Below are 22,870 nucleotides of genomic sequence, written 5' to 3'. Positions count from 1 at the left end.
AAACTGATATTTAATGGATGAAAAAAAAGACCATTTGAAAAATTAACTTTTATGGCTAATCAAACAATGTTTTTTAAAAATATTTTAAGGAAAAAAAACGCATGTCCAAATGAGCCCATGAAATTTATTTGGAATAGTCTTCCACAACACTCGAATGGTCTCAATTTCAACATGTTTAATGTGATTTTATAAGTGGATTTGGATAGTGTAGAGTGTATTTAAACTTACCCTTACATCATGGAGATAGAGAGATTGTTTCGAAAAAATTATCAGCTCAGGTAATAATAATCTCAATTTCCTCAAATTATTATTAACGAAGTCAGTTGTAATCTTCTTTTCAATTAAATAATTGACATGTGTTGAATACTTACATTGTACCAATGATCAATGGAATCAATTGAGAGGCATGAGATCTCAAAATTAAAATTTCATTGCAGGCACAAATATCATATGATCTCATCTCATTCGTTCAAAGTTTGAGTGAACATAATTACTCGATACATACGTTGGTGGAAAATAGTAGGTTTTCCATATAATTAATCAAGTGCCCGTAAGTTGATTCGGACAACAATGTTTATTAAAAGAACGGAAAAGGGTCAAAATTGCCCCTGAACTATGCGAAATAGACCACTTATACCCACCATTACATTTTGGGATCAAAAATATCCCCGCAGTTATCCCAGGAGACCACAAATACCCTCAAGAGTTAACACTCCAATTTCTTAGTGACGTGGCAAGCCACGTAGGACTAATCCCTCCACCTAAGTATTGTCAACTAAGATTCACTACAAAAGAACTTGACTTTTAGTGGCGACAAAGTCGCCACAAAATCCCAAAATATTGCCACTAAAGGTTATGAGTGATTTTTAGTGGCGACTAAGGCTCCAACAACCATTTGCTAGTAAAACCTAATTTTTCAACAAAACAAATATGATAATTAATTTTCGATTGCGACCTAATTTTCTAAAATAAATAACTTGCAATATCCATAATAAAAACATCCAATATTATTACGAAAAATAATCAAAATTACTTCTCGATTCAAATCTCCTACTATATATATATATATATATATATAATGCATCATTGTACATTTTATACATTTACATATGACATAAAAATAAAACATATAGTGTCTTCAAACTCCTACTTAATCGATATCATATTTGGTTTTTTAAAAACAATGAAGAAAAAAACACAAAATTAGAATTTAATATTAAAAACGTTTAGTGACGATTTTCTGGGCTTTTGTGGCGACTGTTGTTGCCGCTAAAGGTCTAGTTTTTTTGTAGTGAATCCTAGTTGACAACGCTTAGGTGGAAGGATTAGTCCCACGTGGCTTGCCACGTCAACAAAAATTTGGGGTGTTAACTCTTGAGGGTATTTGTGGTCTCTTAGGATAACAACAGGGGCATTTTTTATCCCAAAATGTAACGAAGGGTATAAATGGTCTATTTCATATAGTTCGGGGGCAATTTTGACCCTTTTCCGTTGAAAGAATGTTGATTGAAAACTAAAACGAGCATAGAAAACAAATAAAGATAGAAAAAGAAATTGAGGTAGCGAGGATCAAAGTTATTGGTACATAGATTTTTTGGGACCTAAACCAACTTGACAGAAAAATCTCAAAAAAGAGAAGATCCAGCCCAGAGTAATTGGGTTTTTGTATACTTTGTTATAACAGGTTAGTGACAGATGACAACTCTTGGATGTCGATACTCAGTCCAAATATAAAACTATCATCTTCTTCCTCCATTCACAGGCTAAAAGGAATTGAAGATTAGCGTTTCTACCTCCCAGTTTTACACTCTCTTAGTGTTTCGAACCGTAGATGCTACGGCATTATAAGCATGGTTAATTTCCTCTTCTGTCATCTCAACAGTATCATCACTGTCATATGCAGCAGCATCTTTGGCAGCGCCACCAGCCTTTCCACTTACACGAGTCTGCTGCTCTTTCCTCTTCGAAAGTTCATCGTCTTCTCTATTTCTGTACTCCAGCTCATAAATTTGTTTACAGGTCGCAGCTTGTTTGCAAAGATCCTTGTGCATTGTAGCTGAACCAACACAACTACCATCAAACTTTGCCAGCTCCTCAACAGCACGAGGGATGCATTCCCACTGTTCAGTTATTTGACGCATATCCTACAGAGTTAACAAGAGTATAATTAACCACGAAAAAACATAAATAAATTGGAGGATGAGTCAAACATATCATCAAAATATGGAGAAAAGAAAAGCAACTGCCAAAACCTTTTTTACTTCAGTGATTACTTTTTTAATCACTACAGCTTGAACTAATTGATATTACCTATTATATTACAAATCTTCCAATAAAATTTCCACCAATTCTTGTACCAGATAATCAACATGAATTCAGCTAGAATTCTTAGAATGTCCAAGGACTCGAGACATGATAAAGTTTCTCCATTGGAAAGCACAACATTCAAAGGATAGGCTAAGCAAATGAATTTACACCTACACTCCATTTCCTAGGACAGAGAGTATTCATTCAACTTGAAATACAGATCAAAGGACACTTGTAGCCTAAGAACGTACTTTCAAAAGAGCAACTCAAACTTCTCCCTGGAAGAAACAACCATGTTTTCATAATTTTTTTATAAGGGCAACCTCACAGCCATAAAAGTTCTACAATGGGTTCATCACACCTTGGTCAATCATCTGTCAGAATATGTGTTCCCTGTTGAAGTTATTCACTTGGTATGAAAAAAAAAAAAAACTGATATTCCAACCCATTATGCTTAATGGTCTCACTTGATGGGACTCAAGTAAGGAAGCACAAAAAGTTCTGCCCAGTATGCTAAAAATGTCTGCTACAAGATGTAAGCAATTGCTCATTCAGCTCTATGTAGCTGTGCCACCTGTTTTGACTGACTCGGAAACCAGCAGACTTTTGTCGTCATTTAACGCCATTCCCAGTTTCCTATCATTAGCCACTCCTGTACAGTACAACCATCAACAACAACACCCAATAGACCCTCCAAAAACATAACATGCCTCCACGCTTGCCAGAACATCCAATGTCCACCCAGACTATACCCACACTGGTTACTACCGCCACATTTACAGTTAGAATCGAGTCAATTGACTGCCTTCACTCTCACTACCTTCCTTCATGTACAATAATGTATTTGTGATTCCAGAATACTCTCAGAAAACAAAAGGTCCTGGTGGGATGAAAAATTAATTAGGTAAAAACTTACTTGGGTGTTTACGCCAAACCAATAGATGCATGACATGTGTTTGTATGCACACTTTTATCACTTGACCATGATTAATTAATGACTATTTTTACTACATTAAATCACTTAATCACAGAAAACACCCGATGCAGGTTAGTATTTACCAATTACTTAATCAACGCAAATTCTCTCATGAAAATGCAGTTCAATAATGGTAATATCCAACAAAAGAAGCTGCCTAGGATAAAAATTAATTAGATTAAAAACTGCAATGCTACCTATTTGTCATAGAGCACTATTTATTTTCTTTATAAAGTAAATATAAACAGCGATAACTAATTGTGTAAAACATGAAATACTACTTCATTTATCATCCATAGCAATAACTAATTTGTGAGAACCGTCCAACATCAATAATTGATTAATCAACTATGCATCACCCCAAAACTAGTTGGGGTCAACTACATGAAAAAGAGTCCAACATCAATGGTGCAACAGAATACATTACCAGGAAATTGGCAAGAAGAAAATCCTGAGGCAAAACTATAGCAGTTTCAAATGGTGCTAAGGCGGAAAAAATTTCAGCACTTGTTATGTTGATAAGAGAGATACTATCCCCCTCTAAGATTTTCCCACGGCAGTCCTATATATTACTTAAGGATATCCAAAATGGCAAGTAAGAGACCAGCAACATAATTCTTACTCAATAAACCAAACGTTCAATAGAAAAATGTAGAAAATTGTAGCAAAAATTAATTTACCTGCCCTTGATTAAGAGAATCTATGGCATCCTGTAAACAGGTTAGAATTCCCTCAGCAGCTATTTTCTTCATCTCATGGGGCTCTGGCTGTATCAAAATCAAATTTAATGGAGTAAGATAACTTGCGACAAATAATTACATACAATTATGCAGGATTAAGTATTCATTCAGATACTTGGATGGACTATTTCTCGCAATTCCCTCAACACATTTTTCACCTCCTTTCCTCCCCCCCTCTTACCCAAAAAAAGAAGCATAAAATTCTTGGCCTATTCTTTCAGAAGACAGAGGTCCTTCATTTTTTTTTCCTTTTTAATAAGACAGAACACAAAGCTAGTTTGTGTCCAAATGAAGATAAGCAGTCAGATTGACAACACTCACGTACAAGTCAACAACTGATTCCAGAATATTAGATACATCACTTTACCCTTTCATCTTGATTCTCCAGCCATGAAATCGTCCGGTTAAGATCATCTATAGCCCATTTTTTCACTTTATATGGAGAGAAGCCATCTTTTACATTATCAGAATGTACCTCCTGTCACAACAAGATAATGTGCATCACAAAAGCAAGTCCGGATGAATTGATTTTGAATCCTTTTCCGAATCTATATATGGTGAACCTGTGTCAATACAGATAAGTACCTCAGATGAAGGAGCAGCTGAAGGAGCAGTAGTTGTCTTAAAAGGTGAATTTTTCTCTCCTCTTGTTTGAGATTTTCTTGATGTTGATGGTTTTTGATCTGTAAGGACCAAGATGGATCAGTTAACTGGAAGTATCATTCACTATATTGAGCTTAATGATCCCCGTCCTTCTGTAACACACAAACAGTGAGTGTTTTGGGATAGGGTGGGATGGGGAGAGGAGGAGAGACAAAGACAGAGAGAGGTAACCTTGGCTGGATTCATGAGAGACACTTTGACGTTTCCATGGCTTGCCAGCATGCATAAGATAAGTTTCAATTTCAACAAGTTTTCGTTGTTTGTAACACTCTGTTATCCACTCCTGTGCAAAACAAGCAAAAACTTTTAGACTTAGAAAGAGAAGAGGTTGTAGAAGAAAAAAATCAAACTCCAACAGTAAACCCATGTCCCCACATAAAGAAGGCAGCGGTGCTTAACGTGAACAAACTTAAACAAAATAAAACCCACTGTTTATCACACATTTTCATGACATGTGGATGCCTAATACTTCGACATACAGTGCAAAGCACGGTTTCCCCACGCACCAAAACAAAAGGAAGTAAGTCAGGATAAAGAATAAACAAAGACTTACACCAAGATTTTTCTCTCTCAACTAAGTTACCCCTTGATCTTGCAGAAATACCAAAAGAATAAGATCGACATCTAGGTCTAAGACCCTCCCATGTTCAAATAGAGACTGAAGTATCATCTTCTGAGGAGGAAATGTCATTAATAAAATAGAATGCATTCCCGCAAGGAAATTATGAATCATGCAGTTATATAAAGCAGAAATATTGGAACAAAAGAAAGGATCAAGCAAAATAGTTCTGTTTCAAAAACAAATGACAAAACTGAAGTCTACAGGGATAGTAAACAGAGAAGACACAAATAGTACAACACAGTTAGATTTCGTTCATTTCGTTGAAACCCATAATACTAGACGCATCACTATCTCCTAGGACATCAGCCTCCTTCCTATCATAATGAACTTGCAGAAAATCAACATCAGTTATACAGCAAAAGGAAGAGGTAAACCTTCGATACAATTGTTCCATTATCTGCTTCAACTTGACGAAACTTTGGTGTATTGGAAAATGCACAGATCAAGAGTGTGGATTCCGAGTTCCAATCAGGTTGATACTTGGCTCCCATTTCTAAAGCCTGGGACCTTAATGTACCACGCTCGGGATTGACAAAACCTGATAGGACAAATACAACCCCTTCCTGCAGCACTCAGAATATAGAACAACAAACGAGCTAAATCAATCAATCAACATACTCCGTAATCCCAAATCACTTGGGCTGATGATATGAAACAATACGTATTCATTCCAGTCCATTCAACACATTTCATGACAAACACAGCTAGAATTAGTTGGGCTTGACTATGCTAATCCTATATATTTGTGTCCATGCTATCCAACCGATTACATAACTAAAATTAGCAAATTGTCAACTATATGAGGCCTCTATATGCATTCTAAGCGATCCGATCCATCTCATAGCAAACACAACTAAAATTAGTTTCAGTCCTGTATGAATCATTAGCATTCATTCTACTATATTTGACCTATTCATAATAATCAGTACAAGTCTACAACATAAATTTCTACATTCATTCTTCCCTATTCAGCCAAATTCATTACAAAAACAGTCAAAATTAGTTCTATCAACTATATGAAGTTATGAAGCATTCCGCCCTATACTATTCCACGCATTCCATAATAACTGAAGCTAAAATTACTCGGGTTGACTATTCAAATCCTCCATATTCATTTCCTATATTAGGGCGATAACATAAGAAACGCAGCTAGTGTAATTAAGGAAAACTCTACAATACCATAAGTTTTGAGAAATTTGAAAAATGTGCTTCGTTCTCAGCTTCGTCGGGAAGTGTTTTGCCATGGTTGGTTTTGCGTCTACCTTTCCCTTGCTCAGCTGTCTCCGTCGTCTCACCTTCATCATTTGATTTACTCTGACCCGAACCACTTGAACCGGGTTTTGAACTCATCCATGAAGGAAGATTACGTTTCCTCCCATTCTTGTCACCGTCGTTTGACCCAGACATGTTCAAACGGCGCTGCTTATCGATCGGAAATCGTTAAATTTCAGATTGTGAGAAGTAATTTGAACATGCAAATTGCTTCAATTTACAGTAATATTTTCCTTCATTGATGAAGAAGCTAACAATTTTAGGGTTATTTCCAGAAAGAGTAATCACATTCACTTTTGACTATATCAGCTTTTTATTTACTCCAACAAAAATCAGTATGGATTTTCATTCGTATTTTAATGCCATAATTAAGTCTCGGATAGTAGTAGACTACTATTTTTGCACAAAAAATTAATTAGCAATCTAATTTGTTTGATATATCCTTTATTAATTTTTAAATTTCTATGTATTTATGTGCTACATGATTCTAGATAATTTCAAACAGAGTGAAAATAAATTCTGGAAAAAAAAGTGAAAAATTCCCATGGCTAATCTGGTTTTATGATTCCCTTTTCAAAATTTTACCCTAATTAATAATAACCCAATATTTCATGTTTTTTTTAGAAAAAGTACCTCCAAACTAGTAAAATTATCGGCAAAAACTATAAACAAACACAATTTAATTTTTAAAATTTTCAAATAAAGTGAAAAATATTTGTAATAGTATGTGATATCTAATCTATATCTATTTTGAGATATTACTCTTTTAGAGTGTAATATGTTTCAGTTAAGTTAGTTAAATTTGGTGATTTTGCTAGTTTTTAGAATGGTGTATAATTTATTTTTTTTAAATACATCTAAATTCTAAATATACTTTGTAGAAAATATATGGTCAAGCACCACTTCCACACCAATTTAAAATTTTCAAATAAAATGAAAAAAATTTATTTCCATAATCAAAAATCCACTAAAATCTTTAAAAATTGAACTCGTAGAATTTAAATCGTGAATCACTAATTAATATCAATAGTAGAACATGGTAAAAAGTTAGCTTTTAAAGGTTGATACTTTGATATAATAATGTTTACTTCTTCATTGAAGCAAGCAATTTGAGTATCATGCATGTAAATTGGACAGGAATTAAAGGAAGAGTGTTTTGAGTCAAGAGTCATTTGAGAACAAATTCCTAGTGAAATTTATGGAAACTTGAAGAACATTTTATTTCAGCAACTTGTTGAATTTCATATATGGCCTTGAAAAATTTTAAGCAATATAAAATTTATCATTTAATTAAGTTTTAGCTTGCTAATTGTTGTCAACCTTTGACCAGCACCTGGATGAATGTAACTTGATCACTTTGCTTGTGTTGGAAGAAAATAACATATAATGTATAATTACTTTGATCAATATTAAGTATATGACTCAACGTGGTGTGTATAATTAAACCTATATATATATGTGTTAACTATGTTGAAGAAAGTTGTCTCACATCAGATCAAGACAAATTTCAAGATTCTTTATATGTTAAATTAGCTTTCAGAGCATTTGTATGACAACTGTTGGAACAATAATTCACAATAATTCAAAATTTAACTATTGTGAGTTTTGAATCAAAAAGTATATTTTACAATGTGTATATAATAGTACCTTATTATATTCATTTTTCTTCTTTTGCATCATATATATAGGATCAGCCCAAAATATCTAACTCTTGAACCCAATTTTAATTTAGACCCCACCCCACCCCCATTAACATAACTTCTGCAAATTTACCCTATATGCTCCATCTAAAAGAATATACATACATTAATTTATTGTATATTGAGTACTCAATTCACGTTCTTAAAATAGTTTGAGAATTAAATTATTTTTGGTCATTTGTTATCAAAATAAGTTATTTTAGCTTTTATTATTATAAAAAGAAAACTGACTGTTTATTGGGTGTTGAACCATTATCAAACTTATAGCAAGAGGGAAAATCTCAACACTTGCAAAATTTAAATACGTGTGAAATTGGGTTCACACAAATTAACTATAAACGTTTTATTATGTATTCACTTATGAAAAGATTAACTCGACATAATAGGTAAACATTTTTTGTTGGAAAAATGTAAAAATATTTTATGATATATATTGAGGGAATTACACGTATAGAAATTCAAAAGAATCAATTTAATTCATATTAGACTTTTTGTGTTATCAATAATTCGAATTTGAATTATGAAATAGATAACACCTGATTGAAATGATCAAATTTTTATAAATAAACATATGAACATGTCTTGTAAAATATGGACAAGTCCAAATTTCCATTGTGGAATTGTCTAGCCAAGTTGCATCTGTTCGTCCATGTTGGAACTAGATTGGATAGTGTTTTGACTTTTGATTGGGCTGGTGGGCTTTAATCTATTTAACTATAATAATAAGAGTAAATTTTAGGTTTATCAAACATAAAAACTATATTTGTATGTTATAGTTATAGTTTGTATAATTGAGCTCCATAATAAATTTATGTTTGCTATGGAGCATCAGATTTGTATAAATTGCAGGTAGGCATTCGTTTGTATAAAGGCGCATCGATTGTATATGTATATCGATTAGATAATTGTATATATGTAACTACTATGTATATGTATCAATAATCGTATTTGTATATCTGCATACAATTTGAATTTGTATACAATTGAATCGAAATAAAACATGTGTATATCAAATCTCTCTCTCTCTCGCTTTATACAACACAAATTATACATTGTAATTTGTATAATTTGTGTTTGTATAAAGCGAGAAAGAGAGAAAGGCAAAAGAGAACAGGTAGAGGAAGATCTGTATTTGTATAATTATAAGTGTATATGACGCAAATATATGTATTTGTAAGTGTATATACAGTTTTCTCTCGATTTATACAAACACTAACTCAATTTATACATTTTTGTTTGTATAAAGTGAGAGAGACTAGGGAGAGAGGCGAATGGCAAGTGTATGCTACAGAATACAATTAAATGAAACTATGGTTATATCATTTAATTTGAATTAATAATTTGTTATTTTATATAATTTTCCCTAATAATAATCAAACATGAATGGCATAAAATTGCACGTTTTGTCTTTCAAACAGATTGATGTTATCTTCTTTTTAGCAAAAAATTATGTCTTGTAGTCGTACGCTTTTTAGATTAGTGCAAGTGATTATCTTGTGATGGCGAATTTGAAAACGTATAAAATACTAGTTGATTTCCAAATTTCAACTGATAATTAATTTATTAAACACATATGCAATGATCAATCAAGATATTGCGTAACTCAAATTGGGAGAAAGTTTATTTAATGTACAGTCTACGTATATGATGGGACACTCATGCCAAAAATATTGTAGTTATATAATTTGTTGAACAAAAGACAACAAATTGTATGTTTTTTCGTGGGATATAATATTCTCAAGTTGGATTGTGAATGATACTATATGATCCTTTGAATAGATATAGATTTCGGGAAAAAAAAGAGAAGGCGGCAACGAGGGAAAAAGAGAGAGAATAATTAATCTGATCAATCAACAACTAATATAAATATAGTCACCACATAAAACGAAAAATTTCATAAATCCTCTATAATTTGCTATTTAACAAGCTTTAGCTTCATTGTCTGTTGGAACTTAGAAAAACAGATACTATCTACGAACCTTCACTCTTAATTACAGAGATCTGGTGACTCAAGTTTGTAATTTGAAAATGAAAAAAATGTTATAGGCAGCATCTCTCCTTTAATATAATTTATATAGTGCAAAATCGAATTAATCAAAAAACAACAATAGATACAATATCAATTTGTAATCCCACTCCTGATCTCACTTGTTTACTTTCATGCGCAAATATTTTTTATCTACTAGAAGGCACCGCCTTTTGATGTAATATATCTAAATTGTTCATCTCTTTTTTAAATTTATAATTTCAAGTAGATATTGTGAAATAAACGTTAGATATATTCAACAAATACCTTGTAAAATAATGTGAACATAGTTGTCACGTTCATTAGCAAAGTTATTTTTTTTTCATTGCATCTTATTTCAATGAAAAGACTAGTTCCATGTGCTTAGATATATATAGGATGAATTAGATTATAAATTTGTCAATGTCAACATTTATGAAAGCATCATCATTTGAAGTGCTGAAAACTAATAGCTTAGATTCTAAGATTAAGAATGTATCATGTGGAAAATAATGAAGTTAGACTAAGCTATATACACTATAATACATTTGTTAATATTTTTTCAAACTTATTAAAGTTGAATCATCCTAGAATATATGACCATTTTGATTTCGTATAGATCCGGCAAAATTAATTAAATTATGTTAGTTTGAAATTCAAAAATATCAAAGCAGCATGCTGAAACATGCCTAATTAACATTGGATAGGGCAAGAAGAAAAGAAAAGGGGAACTAAGGATAAAAAGACTAGAAAGGGGTTCGACAAATATATGATGTATAATAAACTATTTTTATAGAAAGTGCTTTCTTTTAAAATATAAAAGATTTCATGTGAATTCGAATTATTCAAAACTACAAAATGAATACCAAATGTCAAATACAAAAATAAAAAAATTAGACAAGTAAAGTAGCATAAAGTCAATTTACTCCGGATTATTGTCCCCTTTATTTTATTAGTGGCAAGCAGTAAACAGTAACAAATGGAGTCAGATAGGCATATAAATTAGTAGCAAATATAGTTAATTAAATAATAAAAGACCAAGACTAAGAAACCATTAGAAAACTATTCATATTCAGCGTTTACTCCAAATGAGTACAACCTGCACTAGCATAAATATCATATAATTTTATTTATCAAAACTTAGAAGAAATTAGTACTTGATAAATTTTTTTCATTATGATTCTGGATTCAAATGTCAAACCTGATTCTCAATTCATTTCACTGATCATTAGGCCACATAATTAGTTGTTTGACCATGATTAATCAATCAAACTATAGTCTCAACATAAATGTATTATTTTACAATTATAAACCTAGCTATATATTTGATGTAGAGACCATATGACTTATGAGATACTTTCTTTGTCTCAATTTATTTGACGCTCTTTTTTTTTTTAGTCTGTCTCAAAAATAATGTCACCATTTTATAATTAGGAACAATTTAACTTTACAATATAATATAGATTGGATAAAAAATGAAAAAATGATGTCGTGGCACGTGACAATCGCAAGAACTTGTACGCGTTATATGCCTGTAACTCTATATAAATATTATAGCCAGCCAATTATAATTTTGATTATAGCCGTATTCACCAAGTTGCACTACTTGTGTGTATTACTCTGAAAACAACCTCTCTGGACTCTGTGCCCTCCCCCCACTGCTACTTCACAAAGTAAACTCTTTAACTTGTGTCACTGGACCCAGTCACGCTTACGGTTTTGTCAAACCAATGTTCCATAAATTATGTCCTTCCATTTTGCCCCATAAATTCATGATTTTATTTCCCTTTCTACTAAATCTGAAAAAGGAGGAAAAAACATAACTAAATTTACTTCAAATATTTTCTTCTACGACCAAATCATAATATACCAAAAAAGCGAGCTAGAGCCATGGACCTGATCCCGGGGATACCTAATGAAATAGCTCTTGAATGTCTCATACGTCTCCCTGTTGATCAATTTTCTAAAGCAGCTTCAGTATGCAAAAAATGGAACGGCGAGATCATGTTGCCGGAGTTTCGCCGCCTGCGGAAAGTTTCCGGGTTGACCCGAACCGTTTTAGCCATGGTACAATCTATGGTTGCTACTGTGAAAAAACCAGAGGGTGATACTGTACTTTTTTCTACTCAGGTTTACCGGCTCTCTGTATGTGACCCGGAAAACGGCTCCTGGTATGATTTGCCGCCGATACCGGAGTTGATTGATGGATTGCCGAGGTTTTGCCGGATTGTTGGAGTCGGGTCGGATTTAGTAGTGATTGGCGGGTGTGACCCGGATACTTGGCGGGTTATGGACTCTGTTTTCGTTTACAATTTCATATCCGGGTCATGGCGTCGTGGGGCGGATATGCCAGGTCAGCAGAGGTCGTTCTTCGGATGTGCATCGGATTCCGATAGAATGATCGTCGTCGCCGGTGGCCACGATGACGAAAAGAATGCTATGAAATCGGCACTCTCATACGACGTCGTTAAAGACGAGTGGATTACACTTCCTGACATGGTCATGGAGAGAGACGAATGTAAGGTTGTATTTCACAAAGGTAAATTCCACGTCATCGGCGGTTATCCTACGTGGGCGCAAGGTCACTTCGAGAATGATGCTGAGGTGTTCGACACCGCCACGTGGCAGTGGCGACTGGAAGATGACTTCTTGAGTGTGATCAACACTTCTCCTCATAGTTGCATTGAAGGTGATGATGGGAGATTATACATGTGCCGAGGCGGTGACGTGGCAGTGAAGGAAGATCCTACGTGGCAGAAGCTGGCGGGGTTGCCAGCAGGGATTACTAGCGTGGCATATTTGACAGCGTGTCAAGGGAAGTTGATATTGGTGGGAAGGGGCCAATTAGATGAACTATATAGTATTTATGCTTTGGATTTGGATTTGGATTTGGATGTGGAGAGTGATGGCAAAGTGAAAAAATGGACAAAAGTAGAAACTTCTGATGAATATAGTGGTCATGTTCAGTATGGTTGTTGTTTGGAAATATGACAAAAATCAGTACTTAGTTTTAAGAATGAGAGTGATTTTCTGTCCTTTTAATTCCCTTTCTAAGATACTCAATTATTCTGGCATGATTGCTCTAATTTTTAGCATGTACATGTGTATTGTGTTTCAAGTTTTGAATTGGTTTACTATCTGCATATTGTCTTCTTTTTTCATTCGGCATATTAGGGCTCGAATATGAAATTTCTGGTCAAGGATAGAGGAATCTCAACCATTCCACCACAATCCATATTGATTACTATCAACATATTGTTATTGCATTATGGTCATGGTTAGAGATTTTCTACCTCGATCCGTCTCATTTTTTAATTTTGTTGGAAGCACCGCCTTTAACAGTGAGTTATGTAATATGCAAATTTGGATTAATCAAACCTTAATACGATTATCAGATAGCAAATATAAATTTTTTTTAAAAAAACTATTCTGTCACAAGTAGTATTGGCCTACTGCCTACATTTGACATTCAATTCCTTGCAGCCATGGTTAAAGCTATTATACATTCTCAAAATAATGAAGTTGAAAAATGGATGGTTTAGAGCAAGTGGATCGATGATACCGGTGGCTAATGCTTGAATTTGTTCAATTAAACATATTATTACTAATTAATGCTCATTACAATAATGTTGGAGTTGACTTTATAATCAGATTAATTAGCTAATCAACTTGGTAAGATGATTCTTCTTCCTGACAAATCAATAATAAGTATTAATGAGGAACAAATTTCTCCCTATGGTCCATCTTGCTTGCTATACTCCATCCGTTCCTGTTTAGCCGTCACGTTACATTTTTTTAGAGTATTAACTTTCAAAGTTTTGCATTAATTTAATATTTAAAAATAAAAAAATTAGATATTCAAAAACTATACAAAAAGTACTTGAAATTACAATTTTTTTCATATCAATAATGATGAAAAATACATCTTAAATTATTAGTCAAAGTTCATATAGTTTTACTCTAAAAAAGAAATTGTGACAAATAAAAAGGAATCAAGGGTGTGTTTTGTTTTGCACACCCTTTTAAGAATTTTTTTAATTAGAGGGTATTTTATTTCTCTCTTTTGCACCATATTAATATCTCTTTATATTTGTGACTCGCTCCGTCATTCTTAATATGGGATAAAAATAACACTATAATCCCAAAATAAATTATCTTATAATTTTATCTCAATCAAACATAAAATAAACGTATCTTAAATTAATTACGAAATTACTAACTATTCCTTATTCTTCGTACAAACGAGCACTTAAGTCCATGCGAAGACAAACAAATTATACTAACTGATTTAACAACACTAAAAATGGACAAAGAATAATCGAATGCCAGTTGTCGTTTAATAATTGAAAAATTATCATCTCTTACGTGGTGAAGTGAATGAAGTTGCTCTTTCCTCAATCAAAAGTCTCGAATTTGACTTCTGAAGATGAAAATATCCTTGATAAACAACGCTAATAGGTCATACATGGCGCGAATCTAGAACACCGATAAAAACATTTTTTGTCTTTTCTCATTATTATTTTTTTGCGTCTTTTCTCATCTAACATAACATGCGTGCACAGGGGCGGCTTAACGTAATTTGAGGCCTAAAGCGAAATTTCAATTTGAGGCCTAAAGTGAAATTTTAATTTGAGGCCTAAAATATAAACAAACTTTGTATACATATTTATTCAAAATTTATTTTTCTTACGCTATTTAGATGAAAATTATTAGTATTTAATATTATTTTTTCAATTATTGATTTTAGGTAGGATTTTATCAACACAACATTGAAAAACATTCTTTCAATGAGGCAATATGAATTATTAACATAATTTTATAAGTAATAAGTTGACAATTATTAAATAAAAATAAGTGTTAGAACCATAGAATCTGATTCAAAAGTTGATGACTTGGTATACACCATTTTAATATGCTTGTTGTAGTGTTTGAAACTAAAATTTAAAAAGAAATAAAAAAGAATTTGTAATTCACTTTGTTCAACACTTTTCACTATTAATTTTTATTTTTAACAAAGTATAAAAGATGTTAAAATTGGTAAAATAATATATTTTTATCATAATTAATCAATTTTTTCGATAAAAATTTAACACATAATTTATTCTTAATAATAATTTAGGGGCCCCAAAATTTGGAGGCCTAAGGCATAAGCCTTATTTTACAAAGGCAAGAGCCGGCCCTGTGCGTGCATTACCACGTCTGCAATTTGAACCATACATTTTGCCTTTATGGCAAGTCATCTATAGTAGGGTTAGTCTTTGTCAAAAAACAAGAAGATTACCTTTATTCCCATTTAATTTAAATTAACTTAATCGGTTTTCCTTTTCCTCTTCCCTTTATTCCTTTCTGTTTTAAAAACAACTTTACTTCTTCTTCCTCTTTTCCTTTTTTCCTGTAGCAGCTTTGTCCAGCTATAGAGAATCCTATGGCAGTGACTAGTGTCGGTAAAATGAGCTCATATTTTAGTACTCCGTCTAATTCGTCTATATTTTAATGGGTTGAGTAATTTTTTTATATGGGTAAAATATGAACTGATATTCATATTCAACCCATAAAAATATGGGTAAACTATGAATTAGCCAAATGAGTTAAACTTCTAACTTTTATTCACTCAAAATTCATGATATCACTAAAAATATTGTAACTTCTCTTTCTTTTTATGTTCTTCTACCGAACTAATTATTTTTCTCTATGATTGAAAAGGTGAAGTTTTTGGCCCTTCAAAAATATACATTTTAAATGTATATTTCTTTTGTTAATTATAATTATATTTTTTATTTGTTTAATTTTATATTGGATAATAAATAATAGTGTAAAATAAGCAAATCATGTATTAGTATTGACATTGCTTAAAGTGAATTAAGTATGTTTTAGTCCTAAAATGCAAATATTCATTTACTTTGAAATTAAAAATATTTTCCCCTTGTTATTACATAGATTTATTTTATATTGAAAAGTTATACGATTTTTTTTTTTACTTTCATGATACAACAAAACTAAATGAAGCATTTTCAATATTTTTCATCTAAAGAAAAGACTAAAATATTTTCTCCATGTTGAATTCTTAAGTAGAGTACTATCTATAATGAAAATATGGGTAAATATGAGTAAACTAATATTTTACCCAATCCATTTTTATCCATATCAAATATGAGCGGGTTGAATTATTAACCATTTTATGTTGACCCATTTTCAGTTTGCCCAAATTTGACCCAACCCGCCCATTTGCTACCACTAGTGACTAATAAAGTTTGGGAACTAATGAAAAAAATCTACACAATTTTCGTCACTTTAAAGTTTATTCCTATACGCGGGGTTTGAAGATGGTAGTGTGTACGCAATCTTATCTTATCTTGCGAATGAATGTAAGAAGAGTATTATTTTTAATAGACCCTCAACTCGAGTAAACTTAATAAATCAAGCATGTAAAGCACGAGTACAATAGTTTTAATTAGTTTAAACAAGTTTTATACTACCATTATAATAACAAAAGATTAAAACTAGCTGTGGCAAAGTATTTTACGTATCTTATATATTTACGAGTTGTCCACATCATGCTTAGCTTACTATAATATGGTATATATATATATATATAAAGACAATTAAAATCTTTGAAATCTCCAATATATAAAACATACAATGTTGCCAAAACTATCAAACTTTTTATGTAGTGCTATAAGCAAATGGATTTTTCCATGACAACGAATCATGCCAGAACACTTGACCATCACCCTTCATGTCCAATAGCGGAGTCAGGATTTTTAATAAGGGGGTTTAAAATTTGAAGATATAGACACATGAAATAGTTGAAGGGGTTCAATATCTACTATATATCTAAAAACATATTTTAACCATATAAAAATAATATATTTTTCCATCGAAAGGGGTTCGGATGAACCCCTAACTATAAGGTGGCTCTGCCACTATTTGTGGCCTAAGTACTCTCCTATATATCTAGATCATATCCTCGATAACTGAAGTTGCCACATATTTTTATTTTGTTTTAATATTTTTTTTGTGGGATTGTGTGGGAAAACAATTTAATAAGTCTAGATCAATCTACAAGTTTACAAACTTACTTTAAAGAAGAAGAGGTCCAATCTACATTTACCTTGTCTTGATCTTGTAGTTTATTAATATGGAATAAACTAAATATAGAGTTGACTCACCCAAAAATAGATATCTAAAGGAAAGTCACTCTCACAACGTGTTTCATCCAATTAAATTTTCGAATATGTTAGCCACATTGAAATCAAATTAGATCCACATATAAAATGTACACTATGAGATATAAAAACTTAGGTGAAATTTATTTTTATTTAATTTGGACAAAATTAAATGATTTTATATGACAAAAAATAGAAGTATGACTTTGTGTGATAAATTAAAAGTTAAATAATTTTAGGAAAAATCACCCCATATACACATTTAAGAGTCAATATTACAGGTTTTAAATCTACTTTTAAAAAATTCTTGCTTAAAACAGTTTAATTACGGGTTATAACATATCACTAATTATTTATAAATTAATTAAATTTTACTTTATAAAATAAGTAATTTTTTATAATTTTAAATTATTATTAAATTATTTAAATAAAGAATATCCCATAATTATCTCTTACACAATTATAGGGATTTTACATTGATTACACTTCCTTATTTAATGTTATACTCATAACCTCACATTAGTCAATCCCACCACCCTTCCCCCACACATCCAACTATACACGCTATCACCCCACTTTCACCTTCTTCTCTCCCATTTTTCTCACCAGCCAACTACACCAACATTCAATCTTTCGTCCAATTTTTTTCCAACAAAATTATGTCTAAGAAATTCATTGAAACGCCTCAAAAGAGTCCTAGATTGGATGAAGGAACATCTAATGATAATGTTCATGTTTCAAATTTTAATATATTAACTCAACTCCCCGCCTAAAATTGTTGAAAATCTGGCGAATATTCAAAATCCGATGACGGATGGTTCATCTAAGTTGAAGGAGCGACAAAGAGAGAAAAAATGAAGAAAAAAAAGGTCACCCCTGCAAATCAAAAGGGGAAGAAGAGGAAGGGGAAAATTGTTGAAACCCCTTATGATTCCGATTTTGATTTTATTACTGAAATCAAAAAGAAAAAAAGAAAAAAAAAACAAATGTAGAAGTTGGAGCATCTTCAAAACCATCAACAAGAAGAACAACAGAAAGTTATTTTTTAAAATTTTTGGACAATTTTTTGTGTTTAAGTATTTGATGATATATAATATCATATGTTTTTTTCCAGGCAGATACCGTTTACATATGAATTACTGATTGCCTATTACAATTTCAGATACTATTTTGAAAATATCAGTGTGTTTCCAAACTGTACATTTATTGGATGAAATCTGTATGAAATCTGATTAATATGTGTATGACTACGCTTAAGTGTTTTGATTTTGAAATTTTTATGAATTGCGTTTTAACATTGGTGTGATTGTCTATTAACTGTGTTTATGGTATAAATTATTAAATTGATATGAAAATGGTATGATTTGTCAAACTACTGATTTTTTCTAAAAAAAATCACATTATGCTTACTTTATATTCTAAACATGTTTTTGGATGAAACGTGTATGAAATCTGATTAATACGTGTATGCCTATGAGTTTAATATTTTATTGTTGGATATTGTATGAATTGTGATATAATATTGATATATAAATGGTATAAATTGTGTGATTATATGAATTTATCAATTTTTATACATGTTGTTTGGATAAAAAGAGTATGAAATTTTGATTAATATGTGTATGACACTAACTGAAGTTAGTGTGGGAATGAAACACTAACTGCAATTTGTTTTAAATTTATTTATAGTAGGACACCAGTTGAAAACCAAATTAATATTCATGTAAACTTACATTAAATTAAATACTCAGGATACTATAATTACCTTTTATAATTATCACTAATATTTACACTATCTTATGTATTAAGTTGGAATAAATTTTATTTTTAACAGTATGCAATCTGTATAATTAATGAATGAACAGTGTATAAAGAATGAATGGTATATTAAACACTAAGTTTATAATGCACTTCAAACCAATTATGTTTCATATCAAAACAAAACATTAATCTAAACGACAAAGTAAAATAAAAATTATATATAGTCTAAACAAATAAACAGTCATTAGTTTTGCACATGATAATTTAAACATGCTTCATGTTGTGGCCAACTTGACAACATCTACTGCCAGTAACTTCGGACCTTTTGAATTTCACATCAGCAACCCTCTTTTATATATAATTCATTTAATTTGAAAATCAACATAATTCTTTGTTTCATTAAAAAAAAATAACAATTAGTCTAACATTATACAAATCAATTAGAAATATGTTAAATAATATTAATTTTTCATTCCAAAGACAATACAAATTTCATCCATAAAAATAATTATAATAACAACAAAATTATACACATTCGTCATTATTTTTTCATACAACTATCATTCAGACAGTACATTACAAAACAAATTTCATACAAAACATAATATTTCATATTTAATACTCACTTAATACACATTTCATACAACAATCATCATTCATACCAAAATTATACATTTTCATACTCATTTAATATACATTTCATACAAAACGATTATTCATTCAAACTATATACATTTCTCGTCCCCAAATAATTAATTATTGTCACCAACTTTATACAGAAATAACAAAACTAATATAAACTCAACAATTTCACATTTAATACCAATTTAAAACACTTGTATTACACTTCGTCAAGAATTGCAAATCTTTTTTTACATATTTCTTAACACACTTTTCATACATAATTCATTCGACTTATACTATCAAATTCATTATCAAATAAAATAAATTTTCATAAATTCGTCAACATTATAATTAAATTATTTTTACAGAATAATTAGCACACTTTCATACAAATTTCATTTAATTTATTCTATCAAATTTATTCATAAAATCACATTAAATTTATAATTTCACAAAACAACAACCGTATACAAAATAAACAAAAAAAAACACTAAATTTTTTACATTTCACAACAGTAACATAATATGATATCAACAGTTAACAAAATATGACTCCACCTTCAATTAATCGACAGTTTGATCATTTTTATTTTATTTCGCTATCATTCTAAAACAAACGTTAAACAATAATAAATACTAACCCGAAGGATCCCACTTTTACCATGTTTGATTAAAACTGATACGTAGTTGTCCATCACAACAAAATCAAGAATTTTCAAAGATGAAAAAAACTTCAATTACTCGAATGTGGGATTTTTTTTTTTGTTGAAAATTGAAGAGAGAAACATTGATTTTTTTTTGTTGCAAATTGAAGAGAGAGAAACGTTGAAAAAAGAAGAAGATAAAATCTGAATTTTTATTTGATTTTAACTGATTTGAGTGAATTAAGGATACTAAATAATCTTAATTAGTTTAAATCTCTTAATTCGTGCTATTTATTAATTATCTACAAAAAAATGATGTGATCTGATATTTTAGTTTATCTTGACTGATTTTGAGTGAATTAAGGATAAAAAATATTGTTAATTTGTTTGAATCCCTTATTTCATGCTAATCATTAATTATCTACAATAAATTCAAATTAAATTATAGGCCACACTTTCAGATTTTTACTTTATTATCTCTAATTCCGTTTATCTTTTTTTTTTTTTTTTACTTTTTTTCAAATTAATAAAAATATTTCTTTTATTTGTGAATTTGTTATAACCTGAAATTTTTAATGTTATTGCTTGAAAGTTTAAATCTATTGCTATAGCCTGAAAATAGTATTATAATATGTGTCATATATGAAATTTACACATAATTTTATGCAATAACCATTAAAGTTGAAAGAATTCTATGTAACAAAAAATAAAAAAAATGTGACTCTTGTCACATGTCAGAGGCGTTGGCTCGAACAAACCAAATAACTTTTGTTTAGATCTCTCGAGATATATTAAATGTATGAATAGAATAACTAAATTATATTGTTATATGAATTCATGATTCATAAATTTTAAATTTTTGACAATTCATCTGAAAGAGATATCATGAACTTCTCTTTGCGATATTTTTCCTTCTAGAAGACTAAAAAAATCTTTTCTTTTAAAATCTATATAATTCAATATATATGAATATATAACCCTTTCACATCACATCCATATAAAAGTGTGATCCAATTAATATTCCAAGTTAGTGTAGAAAACTAAAGGACAAAACAAAAAAAGCAAAAGTGAGCTAGTGCCTATGCATGGTCCACCTTTGTTGAATGGGCCAGTCTCGAATCCTTCTTAAAGCTCTAATCAGCATTTCTTCAAGTAAACGCCATATATAGTAAATGACATATATAGTTTTACCTAGTACTCTCCCTCCCTTTCACATTAAAGATTTTTTTTAAAAAAAATTTCGTGGTTTTAAATTAAAAATATATTAAAATTGTCTTTTAATCTGATGGCTTAAATATATTATGTGAAAAGCTGAAACTAAAGAGTTTGTCTTAAAAAAAATCGTTCTTTTGAGAGACACTAAATAAAATGGAGAAAGTACTTATATTATATTATAATATATAGTGGTGTGTCAACTATTGGAGTTTCAGATCTTTTTTCTTTTGATGTGAATAAATAAATGAGAAAATTTCAAACATGACTATCATTTGGGTATATAATTAACGATCTATAAATCTATCCTCCCCCACCCTCTTTATCTGTATTTTGAATTTTCACCCTTTGTTGAGGTATCAAACAACTGTATTTATATATTCTTTGAGATGTATTATATTTATTGGATTTAGATTGTATCCTGTGTTTCCACCTATGTGCCTATATTTGTATGTATTAATTTTAAGTGTTAAACGTCTGTATTTGTTGAATCATATATTTATATAAAAGAGAACCCTAGGTCTGCATACGTGGCGCCATCACCAGCTAAAAATTTCCTTTTAAATTTATTTATTTCCAAATATAATCTTCTCCTTTCATGAAAAGATGTGACTTTTATGAAGAGTTACCCAAAAATAGTCATTCCCTTTCATGAAAAAATGTGACTTTTATGAAAAGTTGTGACATTTATGAAGAGTTACTACTTTTATGATGAGTTACAACTTTTATGAAAAATTGTGACTTTTATGAAAGGTTCTGACATTTTCGAACAGTTGTGACATTTCCGATAAGGCACAATAAGCATTCGTTCACACTATCTTATGTTGTCTATAAATAGAGGAATTTCCTCTCATTTTAAAATTATGAAAATTCTAAACTTCTTCTTCTGCACAATTAAATATTCAAGTACTTTACTCCCGTTGAATGGCTCACTGACACCATTGTTTTTGTATCAATATACTTGTGAATAAAATCGTTCCATCCTGAGAGGATCTATTCTATTAAACCTCGGGTACTAGAGGGGAATAATTTTCTTAAGGGGGCACAATTTTTTTCCTTTCTGTTTCATTCTATTGTTATAGATCCTGGTATATTTTTTTTACAATCATTAATTTATGCTTATGATATTAATTGTTATTTTTTAGTACATGTTTTAAACTTTGTTGTTTATGTTTCTG

General features: G+C 30.7%; 2 protein-coding genes across 2 annotated transcripts; one reads left to right on the top strand and one right to left on the bottom strand.

Moving 5' to 3' along the window:
• Positions 1 to 1,638: 1,638 nt before the first annotated feature.
• On the bottom strand, positions 1,639 to 6,865 carry LOC125829085 (DNA-repair protein XRCC1). The gene is made up of 7 exons (XM_049508362.1): positions 6,488 to 6,865; positions 5,683 to 5,871; positions 4,858 to 4,969; positions 4,609 to 4,706; positions 4,391 to 4,501; positions 3,964 to 4,050; positions 1,639 to 2,144 (listed from the first exon to the last, which is right to left on the bottom strand). The coding sequence occupies exons 1-7, from the start codon at positions 6,713 to 6,715 to the stop codon at positions 1,803 to 1,805; spliced, it is 1,167 nt and encodes a 388-aa protein (XP_049364319.1). The 5' UTR covers positions 6,716 to 6,865; the 3' UTR covers positions 1,639 to 1,802.
• A 4,906-nt stretch (positions 6,866 to 11,771) lies between these two features.
• LOC125831687 (F-box/kelch-repeat protein At1g80440-like) lies at positions 11,772 to 13,276 on the top strand. The gene is made up of 2 exons (XM_049510868.1): positions 11,772 to 11,819; positions 12,164 to 13,276. Exons 1-2 carry the CDS (start codon positions 11,772 to 11,774, stop codon positions 13,274 to 13,276), a joined length of 1,161 nt encoding a protein of 386 aa, XP_049366825.1.
• Positions 13,277 to 22,870: the final 9,594 nt, after the last annotated feature.

This window comes from Solanum verrucosum, unplaced genomic scaffold, assembly GCF_900185275.1.
Source record: "Solanum verrucosum unplaced genomic scaffold, falcon-dt-bn FXZP01000102.1, whole genome shotgun sequence".
In the NCBI taxonomy this organism is placed as follows: Eukaryota; Viridiplantae; Streptophyta; class Magnoliopsida; order Solanales; family Solanaceae; genus Solanum; species Solanum verrucosum.
This window is presented reverse-complemented; position numbering and strand designations above follow the sequence as displayed.